Genomic DNA, 12,302 nt, shown 5'->3' with positions numbered 1-12,302 from the left:
CTGGGCCCGTGTGCCATGGCCGCTGGGCTTGCACGTCCGGAGCCTGTGCTCTGCAACAGGAGAGGCCGCAACAGTGAGACCCGCGTACCGCAAAAAAAAAAAAAAAAAATCTTTAAGACACACTAAGTGAGATAAAAGCAAGGCTAAGAATGATGTATTAAAATGGTGTGCTCTTATTTATTTTTTCTTTTGGAAGGGCCATATATGCATATATAAATGCTTACATAGTCATAGAAATTTCCTAAGTGATAGTCAAGAAATTAATAACAGAGGCTGCCCCTGGGCAGGAGAGAGATTGGGGTAAGAGACACTTTGAAAAGTGAAAAGGGGCCGTATTAATAATTCTACAGTGACAACAGGCACTGACGGGACAAAAATGGGAAAATCAGAGTTTATGGTCACTGATAGTATGCACTCAACAAATGTCAATAATTGTTATTTTCTTTTTTCTTCCGTCTATTTTTATCTATTTTGTACAAGAAAATATTTATGGTAACAGGACTAAGTTCGTTTTATTAACCCTTCTTCTGAAAAAAAATTAAGTTAGTTTTAAAACGTTGTTAAGCCCCTCAAATATATGGTAGAACATCACTTAAAACACCTCTAATTTACTCAGCGGTCAACAATCCAAATGCCTAGTGGGCCAGTCAGGTAAGGTAGATGTGTGAATTGGGTCATGTGTAGTATTTAGGAAATGGCTGAGACTGTGACAAACTGGAAAGAACTCCAAGACAAAGCACTCAAATGCAAATGTTTATAAGACTCAGCCTGGGCCAGAAAAACACAGCAATGTCCTGCCAGTGCCCACTAGCGACCCCATCCATGTCTGCTCGCTAAGGCATCCTGTTCCACTGCAGACAAGTCTAATTCCTAGAAAGTTCTTTATGCTGAAGTGACATTTACCTGTGGTGATTTCTCCCTATTAATCCTAGTTCTGAGCATTTCCTTCATAGTGAGAATTGGGGACCTGGTTTCACAACAAGTTAATTGGACTTGTTGGCATCCAATTAAGATCTCGTTCCTTTACTAAGTGCTCAGAGCTGCCTACAGGTGGACAATGTAACTCAAGTTTGTCCTCACACAAACCAGGGTAAATGCAAACTCTGTCATTTAACAGATCTAATACATTGAAAAAGTGATTCAATCTTTACTTATCTTCCTATTCAAAATGAGGATAATAAAAACGGCCAATTTGCAGAGTTGCTGTGAAGATTAAATACGGAAACGTTAAAATGCCAAGTACATGTCAAAGAAAATGCCTCCTCCTGTCAGAAAACAATTGTGACAGAGGTTACTTTGGAGCTTATTGTTCAACTTACGTGGATTTTGTGAGAGTGGAAAATATGCAGATTTTCAGAGTAATTCCATAGCCAGCGATCCAAGGTTGAGCTTCCTCTCTTCCCAATCTACCAGGCATGTTTCCTCATTTCGCCACTAGATGGCAGTTGCTTCCCAGAGCATTTGAGCTCCAAGGAAGTAAAATCTCCAAAGCTTATCCAAGGCTCTCATTCATGTTACAAATCAGGTCTAGAGCCACACCAAGTAACAGGATGTCTATCCTCTCAAGGAGAATTTGTTTCACTCAGTAACCAAGAAATTCAGAGCCCGTTCCTGAAATTCAACGGGGGAAGAGGTGATGGTCCAGAAGAGCAATTTATTACTCACGCACGCAGCTAACCTGGATTTGCTCCTGCCACAGGGCCTTTGCGCTTGGCTGTGCCATCTTCCTGGATCCTCTTCCCACAGGCATTTGTATAGCGTACCCCTTTCTGTATTTACTTACTAGCTCACAGCACCCATAACCTAAGTCCCAGGACAGCTGGGGCTGTGTTTTGTTCCTTACAGCATCCCCAACCTCAATAACTGTGCCTAGTACATACTAATAAACATTTGCCCAATAAATACCTGTCAAGAGAAGCTTAAATGAATACCTAAGTTCTCAAAAGTTGCTCATCCACTAGCTAAAATAACACTCTTTCTCTTTTCCTTAAGAAAGCAAATCCAGATGCCAGAGAAGGAGAGAGACTCTGTCTAACCAGCCGAGGACTGAATGTGGCCATGGTCCCCAACCCTCACCTGTGGAAATCACATCTCATCTCCTACATTGCTTGAGCCTCCGGTGACCATGGCAAGGCTAATAAACTGACCTGAGGTAATGGGGGAAAGTCAGGGATGATCCTTTTCTTTCCTTATCAGTAACATGGCTTTTAATAGTCATTCTGGACAAAAAGCTATTGCCAAAACCCAATACTCCTTTCTTTTGTCTTTTATCCACACCTCTATTTTATAGGTGCCACAAACTCAAATAAATCTATTCTCTTCTTCCACAAACTGTCCCCGATAATGGCACCCCAGTCACAGGACTTCAGCTCATTGCTCTCCTTGGACACCACATGTAACTGTCACCCCCTAATAATCCTACCTCAAGCCTCTACACTCCTCTTTCCCATTCTTACTGCCATCACCCAGGGCCCTCGTTTCCCTGGGCTGTCACCAAAGTCTATTGGACAAAATGCACAGCTCTATGACCTGCTCAACACTTCTTATGGACCCTTTAAGATCAGCTTATTTCATCTCCTTTGTGAAGCCTTCTCTCTCCCTGCCTCTCTGAGTAGAATTGACCCTCTGTTCCATGTGTCTCCACTTGTTTCATGTAGATTTCTCTCATGGTGTCTATCCCTCTTTATTGCAATGTATTTTTACCAGCTCTTTCTCACTAGAGTAACATGAGGGCTGGGCCATATTTTATTCATTTGTTTGTTATTGCAGCAGATGAAGGAGCAAGGTAAAAACCCACCAGACCAAACAAATGAAGAGGAAATAGGCTGTCTACCTGAAAAAGAATTCAGAGCAATAATAGTACAGATTATACAAAATATTGGAAATTGAATGGAGAAAATACAAGAAACGTTTAACAATGACCTAGAAGAACTGAAGAGCAAAAAAAAAAAAAAAAAACAAATGAGGAACAACACAATAAATGAAATTTAAAATTCTCTAGAAGAACTCAGTAGCAGGATAACTGAGACAGAAGAATGGATAAGTGACCTGGAAGATAAAATCGTGGAAATCACTACTGCAGAGCAGAATAAAGAAAAACGATTGAAGAGAATTGAGTACAGACTCACAGACGTCTGGGACAACATGAAAGACACCAAATTCGAATTATAGGAATAACAGAAGAAGAACAGGGAAAGAAAGGGACTGAGAAAATATTTGAAGAGATTATAGTGGAAAACCTCCCTACTATGGAAAGGAAATGATTAATCAAGTCCAGGATGGGTAGAGAGTCCCATACAGGATAAATCCAAGGAGAAACATGGCAAGACACATATTAATCAAGCTACCAAAAATTAAATACAAAGAAAATATATTAAAAGTAGCAAGGGAAAAACAACAAATAACATACAAGGGAATCCCCATAAGGTTAACAGCTTATCTTTCAGCAGAAGTTCTGCAAGTGAGAAGGGAGTGTCAGGACATATTTAGAGTGATGAAAGGGGAAAAGCTACAACCAAGACTACTTTACCCAGCAAGGATCTCCTTCAGGTTCGACGGAGAAATTAAAACCTTTACAGACAAGCAAAGGCTAAGAGAATTCAGCACCACCAAACCAGCATTACAACAAATGCTAAAAGAGCTTCTCTAGGCAGGAAACACAAGACAAGGGAAAGGCCTACAATAACAATCTCAAAACAATGGAGAAAATGGTAATAGGAACATACATATCAATGATTACCTTACATTTAAATGGATTAAATGCTCCAACCAAAAGGCATAGACTGGCTGAAAGGATACAAAAACAAGACCTGTACATGTACTGTCTACAAGAGACCCACTTCAGACCTAGGGACACATACAGACTGAAAGTGAGAGGATGGAAAAAGATATTCCATGCAAATGGAAATGAAAAGAAAGCTGGAGTAGCAATTCTCATATCAGATAAAATAAACTTTAAAACAAACACTATTACAGGAGACAAACAAGGACACTACATAATGATTAAGGGATCAATCCAAGAAGAAGATATAACAATTGTAAATATTTATGCATCCAGTACAGAAGCACCTCAATACATAAGGCAAATGCTAACAGCCATAAAAGGGGAAATCGACAGTAACAAAATCATAATAGGGGACTTTAACACCTCACATTCACCAATGGACAGATCATCCAAACTGAAAATAAATAAGGAAACACAAGCCTTAAATGACACATTCGTCTTCAAGGAATTCATGGGAAAGACTCTGACAAGTACAGGTTTCTGGTAACTGACTATACTGCTGAACTGAATGAATAAGCATTTTCAGAGCTCTAATGGAAAACTGATGAATTCATAAAGGTGCTAACAAAAGATCAAGATTAAAAAAAATTAATTACATGGGACTGAGTGAACTGATGAGGATGATTATAATTTTTGTGACTTTCTGTTTGAATAAAAAACAAATCCCACGAGGACTCAGAGGCAAAACATATACAAATCAATTTTCACTGCAAAGTAAAGGAGCTGTTACAGTGGAGGATTACTGGACTGAATGTCAATATTATGACATAGTATGAGTGTGTTTCGTGTTTGGTATTTGCACTCATTGTCGTATTTTTTGTGTTCATCCATTTACAATGCTTGGTGTCAGTTTATTTATCTCTTGAAAAAATAAAATAAAGTGTGTGTGTTTGTGAAAAAAGAAATGACACATTAAACAAGATGGACTTAGTTGATATTTATTGGACATTCCATCCAAAAACAGCAGTATACACTTTCTTCTCAAGTGCTCATGGAACATTCTCCAGGATAGATCATATCTTGGGTCACAAATCAAGCCTGGTAAATTTAAGAGAATTGAAATCGTATCAAGTGTCTTTTCCGACCACAACACTAGGAAACTAGATATCCATTACAGGAAAAAGTCTGTCAAAAATACAAACACATGGAGGCTAAACAATACACTACTTAATAACCAAGAGATCACTGAAGAAATCAAAGAGGAAATCAAAAAATACCTAGAACCAAATGACAATGAAAACACGACCAACCAAAACCTACGGGATGCAGCAAAAGCAGTTCTAAGAGGGAAGGCTATAGCAGTACAATCCTCCCTCAAGAAACAAGAAACATTTCAAATAAACAACCTAACCTTACACTTAAAGCAATTAGAGGAAGTAGAACAAAGATAACCCAAAGTTAGCTGAAGAAATCATAAAGATCAGAGCAGGAATAAATGAGAAAGAAATGAAGGAAACGATAGCAAAGATCAACACAAGTAAAAGCTGGTTCTTTTAGAAGATAAAAAAAAATTGATAAACCACCACCCAGACTCATCAAGAAAAAAAAAGGGAGAAGACTCAAATCCATAGAATTAGAAATGAAATAGGAGAAGTAACAACTGACACTGCAGAAATGCAAAGGACCATGAGAGATTACTACAAGCAACTATATGCCAATACAATGGAAAACCTGGAAGAAATGGACAAATTCTGAGAAAAGTACAACCTTCCGAGACGGAACCAGGATGAAATAGAAAATATAAGCCGGCCAATCACAAGCATTGAAATTGAAACTGTGATTAAAAATCTTCCAACAAACAAAAGCCCAGGACCAGATGGCTTCACAGGCAAATTCTATCAAACATTCAGAAAAGAGCTAACACCTAGCCTTCTCAAACTCTTCCAAAATATAGCAGAGGGAAGAACACTCCCAAACTCATTCTACAAGGCCACCATCATCCTGATACCAAAACCAGACAAAGATGCCACAAAAAAAGAAAACTACAGGCCGATATCATTGATGAACATAGATGCAGAAATCCTCAACAAAATACTAGCAAACGGAATCCAAGAGCACATTAAAAGGATCATACACCATGATCAAGTGGGGTTTATCCCAGGAATGCAAGGGTTCTTCAATATATGCAAATCAATCCATGTGATACACCATATTAACTAACTGAAGGAGAAAAACCATACGATCATCTCAATAGATGCAGAAAAAGCTTTTGATTAAATTCAACACCCATTTATGAGAAAACCCTCCAGAAAGTAGGCATAGAGGGAACTCAACATAACACAGGCCATATATGACAAACCCACAGCCAACATCGTTCTCAATGTTGAAAAACTGAAACCATTTCCACTAAGATGAGGAACACGGCAAGGTTGCCCACTCTCACGACTGTTACTCAACATAGTTTTGGAAGTTTTAGCCACAGCAGTCAGAGATGAAAAAGAAATAAAAGCAATACAAATCAGAAAAGAAGTAGTAAAAGTGTCAGGGTTTGCAGATGACATGATTCTATACCTAGAGAATCCTAAAGAAGGTACCAGAAAACTACTAGAGCTAATCAATGAATCTGGTAAAGTAGCAGGCTACAAAATTAATGCACAGAAATCTCTTGCATTCCTATACACTAACAACAGAAGATCAGAAAGAGAAATTAGGGGAACAATCCCATTTACCATTGCAACAAAAACACTAAAATACCTAAGAATAAACCTACCTAAGGAGACAAAAGACCTGTATGCAGAAAACTATAAGACACTGATGAAAGAAATTAAAGATGAAACAAACAGATGGAGAGATATGCCATGTTTGTGAATTGGAAGAATCAACATTGTGAAAATGACTATACTACCCAAAGCAATCTACAGATTCAATGTAATCCTTATCATACTACCAATGGCATTTTTCACAGGACTAGAACAAAACAATTCACAATTTGTATGGAAACACAAAAGACCCCGAATAGCCAAAGCAGGCTTGAGAATGAAAAATGGAGCTGGAGGAATCAGGCGCCTGGACTGCAGGCTGTACTACAAAGCTACAGTCATCACGGCAGTATGGTAGTGGCACAAAAACGGAAATATAGATCAATGGAACAGGATAGAAAGCCCAGAGATAAACCCACGCACATCTGGTCACCTTATCTTTGACAAAGGAGGCAAGAATATACAGTGGAGAAACGACAGCCTCTTCAATAAGTGGTGCTGGGAAAACTGGACAGCTACATGTAAAAGAATGAAATTAGAACACGCCCTAACACCATACACAAAAATAAACTCAAAATGGATTAAAGACCTAAATGTAAGGCCACACACTTTCAAACTCTTAGAGGAAAACACAGGCAGAACACTCTATGACATACATCACAGCAAGATCCTTTTTGACCCACCTCCTAGAGACATGGAAATAAAAACAAAAATAAACAAATGGGACCTCATGAAACTTAGAAGCTTTTGCATAGCAAAGGAAACCATAAACAAGATGGAAAGACAACCCTCAGAATGGGAGAAAATATTTGCCAATGTAGCAACTGACAAAGGATTAATCTCCAAAATCAAACTCAAAAAAAACCAACGACCCAATGCAAAAATGGGCAGAAGGCCTAAATAGACATTTCTCCAAAGATATACAGATTGCCAACAAACACATGAAAGCATGCTCAACATCACTAATCATAAGAGAAATGCAAATCAACACTACAATGAGGTACGACCTCACACCGGTCAGAATGGCCAGCATCAAAACACCTACAAACAATTAATGCTGGAGAGGGTGTGGAGAAAAGGGAACCCTCTTGCTCTCTTGGTGGGAATGTAAACTGATACAGCCACTATGGAGAACAGTATGGAGGTGCCTTAAGAAACTAAAAATAGAACTACGATATGACCCAGCAATCCCACTACTGGACATATACCCTGAGAAAACCATAATTCAAAAAGCGTCACGGGGCACTGTGACGTTCCCAGGGAGGAACGAAGCGTAAGCAGCGCAGGGCATTTTGGGAGGGGGATCGTTTCACACGGCTCCATTATACCGCTGCCCGCTGCCTCCATGGTTTCCCTTCCCTCCCCATTACCGCCTCCCGTCCCTAAGCCCCAACGGGAAGGCTGGGCCTAGGGTGGGGGAGGCCGGAGTGAAAGGAGGAAAGCGGAAAAGGGAGAAAGGGAAGAAGTGAGGAGGAAGGGTGAGTCGGGAAGGGTTAGTGGTAGAGGCTAACGTGCGAAGCGCGCAAGCCCAGCGGACGGACTGACGGACGCGCCTGTGCTTCTGCTGCCGCGGCTGCGGCGCCCGCCCGAGTCACGTCGGAGCAGCGGCGGCGGCGGCGGCGGCGGCGGCGGCGGAAACAAGAGGGGAGCAATGGCGGCCGACAGCCGAGAGGAGAAAGATATAGAACTTACTGTTCTAGATGCTATTGTGTCTGAAATACCAGAACAGGATGATGAACTCTATAATCCAGAGAGTGAACCAGATAAAAATGAGGAAGAGGGTTCAAAAAGAAAAAGGGACCGAATGGAATCTACTGACACAAAGCAACAAAAGCCTTCTGTTCTTTCAAGACAATTGATTTCTAAGCCACTGAGCTCATCAGTCAGCAATAACAAAAGAATGGTTAGTACAGACGGAAAGCCAGTCACAGAGTATAAAAATGAGGACTATCAAAGATCTGAAAGATACAAACGTCTAGAAGCTGATCGGAAGACTCGTTTGTCAAGTAGTGCCTCCAGAGAACCTTATAAGAGTCAACCTGAGAAAACATGTGTGCGGAAAAGGGATCCTGAAAGGAGGGTCAAATCCCTTACACCAGATGGCTCTGAGAGAATTGGGCTTGAAGTGGACAGACGTGCAAGCAGATCCAGCCAGTCTTCTAAGGAGGAAGTGAACTCTGAAGAACATGCCTCTGACCATGAGACTGGCAGCAGTGGTTCTTCGGATGAGCAAGGCAACAACACTGAGAATGAGGAGGAAGGGGTGCAAGATGTGGAGGAAGATGAAGAGGTGGATGACGATGGAAAGGAGGAAGAGGAGGAAGAAGAAGAGGAAGAGGAGGAGAAGGAGGAGGAGGAGGAAGAAAAAGAGGAAGAGGAGGAGGAGGAGGAAGAGGAGGAGGAGGAAGAAGAATATGAACAGGATGAGAGAGACCAGAAGGAAGAGGGAAATGATTATGACACCCGAAGGGAGGCTATCGACTCTCTTTCCTTCACGGATGGGCCTGTCAGATCTGGTTCAGGAACAGATGGATCAGAGGAGAAAAAGAAGGAAAGGAAGAGAGCTAGAGGCGTATCTCCTATTGTTTTTGATACAAGTGGAAGCTCTGCATCAGAGTCATATGCAGGTTCAGAAAAGAAGCACGTGAAATTACAATCTGCCATTCATGTTGTCCGAAAAGATCAAACCAGTAAACTCAAATATGTCCTACAGGATGCGAGATTTTTTCTCATAGAGAGTAACAGCCATGAGAATGTGTCCCTTGCCAAAGCTAAGGGTGTATGGTCTACACTGCCAGTAAATGAGAAGAAATTAAATGCTGCATTCAGATCTGCAAGGAGTGCTATCTTAATATTTTCTGTGAGAGACAGTGGAAAATTTCAAGGATTTGCAAGACTTTCTTCAGAATCACACCATGGAGGATCTCCTATACATTGGGTACTTCCAGCAGGAATGAACGCTAAAATGCTGGGAGGTGTCTTTAAAATTGACTGGATTTGCAGGCGTGGACTACCCTTCACTAAGTCGGCTCATCTCACCAATCCTTGGAATGGACATAAGCCAGTAAACATCGCACGTGATGGACAGGAAATTGAACTTGAATGTGGAAAGCAGCTTTGTCTTCTATTTCCCCCTGATGAAAGTATTGACTTGCATCAGGTCGTTCATAAAATGCCTCACAAGAGAAGAATGCATTCTCAGCCCCAGTCAAGAGATCGTCCATCCCGTCGAGAACCAGTCCGGGATGTGGGAAGGCGTCGACCAGAAGATTATGATATTCATAACAGCAGAAAGAAAGCAAGGATTGACTATGCCCCTGAGTTTCATCAGACACCAGGGTATTTAAAGGATCCACGATACCAGGAAGTAGATAGACGGTTTTCAGGAGTTCCCCGAGATGTGTTTTTAAATGGGTCCTACAATGATTATTTGAGGGAATTTCATAACCTGGGACCACCAGCACCTCGGCGAGGAATGACTCCTTATCCTGGAATGGAACGACCTCCACACCATCAGCACCATGCTCCACCTCCTCAAGCTCATCCCCCCTACTCAGGACATCACCCAGTACCACATGAAGCAAGATACAGAGATAAACGACTACATGATTATGATATGAGGGTGGATGATTTCCTTCGTCGAACACAAGCTGTTGTCACCGGTCGGAGAAGTAGACCTCGTGAAAGAGATCGGGAGCGACAGCGAGATCGCCCTAGAGATAACAGAAGAGACAGAGAACGAGATAGAGGACGTGATAGAGAACGAGAAAGAGAGCGATTATGTGATCGGGACAGAGACCGAGGGGAGAGAGGTCGATATAGAAGATAATGTGCTTTTGGAAGCACCGATTCTTTAAAAATAAAAAGAATCTTGTATTTTTCTTGTTGTGTGTGTTTACAAGTAGTAAAACTATTTTCAACTGTCTACTTGAAGTTCATTGTGTAGAAGGATTTATTATGACCCGCTTTGTTCCAAGCATGCAGTATAATAAGAACTGGAAAAACTCAAATCCTCCAAAAAATGCACAGTTGACAATTTGAGTTGAGGCTTTTATTGTGGCAGAATGGAACAGCCCAAGAATGTAGATATTGATTCAGTCTCCATAAATGTTCATCTACATATAATATGTTCATCCTAGAGTTTTTTGTTTGTTTGCTTGCTTTCTTTTGCATCTTGATGGATGACTGGCACAATATTTTGCTTTGATGTATTTCTAAATGTAGGTGCACACGGTTCAGTAAAAATAATGCTGCTATCAAGTATGCAAATATTGAAATATGATGGTTTGACTGTAAGGCAGTGCTGTAGCAGCCTCTTGGTTTCTCCTTTTCCTTTTTTTAATCTTAAAAAAAGTCACTTTTTATGTTTCTTCCATCTTCAATGATGAGAGCAATATTAAGACGTTGCTATCTAATTTTTACTCTTTTTAGATAAAAAAATTCCTCTGTTCAGTAGCATGGTTGATGCTATTGTTTAGCCTTCCCCTCCAAACTGTATACATTGGCTTGGAATGTTCACAACTTGCATGTGTGGCAGCGGAAGATAATTCCCATATTCTACATTGCTACTGTTTTGTATAAAATAAATTGGTAAAGATTGACAAAAAAAAAAAAAAAAAAGAGTCACGTACCACAATAACCATTGCAGCACTATTTACAATAGCCGGGACATGGAAACAATCTAAGTGTCGATAGACACATGAATGGATAAAGAAGATGTGACACATATGTACAATGAAATATTACTCAGCCATAAAAAGAAATGAAATTGAGTTATCTGTAGTGAGGTGGATGGACCTGGAGACTGTCATACATAGTGAAGTAAGTCAGAAAGAGAAAAACAAATACCGTATGCTAACACATAAAAATGGCATCTTAAAAAAAAAAAAAAAGGTTCTGATGTACATAGGTTCAGGACAGGAATAAAGAAGCCGAAGTAGAGAATGGACTTGAGGACACAGGGAGGGGGGAGGGTAAGCTAGGATGAAGTGAGAGAGTGGCATCGAAATATATACACTACCAAATGTATAATAGTTAGTGGGAAGCAGCCACATAGCACAGGGAGATCAGCTCAGTGTTTTGTGACCACCTAGAGGAGTGGGATAGGGAGGGATGGAGGAAGACGCAAGTGGGACGGGATACGGGGATACATGTATACATATAGCTGATTCACTTTGTTATACAGCAGAAAATAACACAACATTGTAAACAATTATACTCCAACAAAGAGGTTTAAAAAAAATTTTAAAGACCATAATGAGATATCACTACATCTATTAGGACAGCTAAAATGAAAAATAGTGACAATAACAAATGCTGGCATAATGGAGAATCTGATCTCTCATATATTGCTAGCGAGAATGTAAAATGGTACACTTGGGAAATCAGTTTGGCAGTTTTGTTAAATTAATGAAACATACATTTATACAACCCAACCATTTCACTCCTTGGTATTTACACCAAAGAAACAAATACCTATGTTCACACAAAACCAGGAAATGATCGTTATAGCAGCTTTAAAAACAACTTAATTGAAGTATAATTGACATATAACATCAGATCAGTTTCAGATGTACAACATAATTGTTTGATATTGGCATATGTTGCAAAATGATCTCCACAATATGTCTAGTTAACACCTTTCACCATACATGGATACATTTTTTTTCTTGTGATGATAACTTTGAATACCTACTCTCTTATCAACTTTCAAATATACAATATAGTTTCATTAACTAGAGTCACCATGCTATACGTTACATCCCTAGGACTTATTTTATAACTGAAAGTTTGTACCTTTTGACCCCCTTCACTCCTTT

At 40.1% G+C, this 12,302-nt stretch overlaps 1 protein-coding gene across 1 annotated transcript; it reads left to right on the top strand.

Annotated features, from left to right (window-relative positions):
- The first annotated feature begins 6,892 nt into the window (after nt 1-6,892).
- Nucleotides 6,893-11,580, top strand: LOC309808403 (YTH domain-containing protein 1-like). Its single transcript, XM_082628704.1, has one exon. The coding sequence runs from the start codon at nt 8,135-8,137 to the stop codon at nt 10,310-10,312; it is 2,178 nt and encodes a 725-aa protein (XP_082484830.1). The 5' UTR covers nt 6,893-8,134; the 3' UTR covers nt 10,313-11,580.
- The last annotated feature ends 722 nt before the right edge of the window (nt 11,581-12,302 follow it).

The sequence above is a fragment of the Mesoplodon mirus genome (assembly GCF_964341445.2).
Source record: "Mesoplodon mirus genome assembly, chromosome: 7".
Classification (NCBI taxonomy): Eukaryota; Metazoa; Chordata; class Mammalia; order Artiodactyla; family Ziphiidae; genus Mesoplodon; species Mesoplodon mirus.
The sequence above is the reverse complement of the archived record's forward strand: the minus strand, read 5'-3'. Positions and strand labels throughout refer to the sequence as shown.

What these genes read in the sequence shown, in the direction of transcription:
- LOC309808403 (XM_082628704.1), top strand. Translation starts at nt 8,135, where the DNA reads ATGGCGGCCGACAGCCGAGAGGAGAAAGATATAGAACTTACTGTTCTA.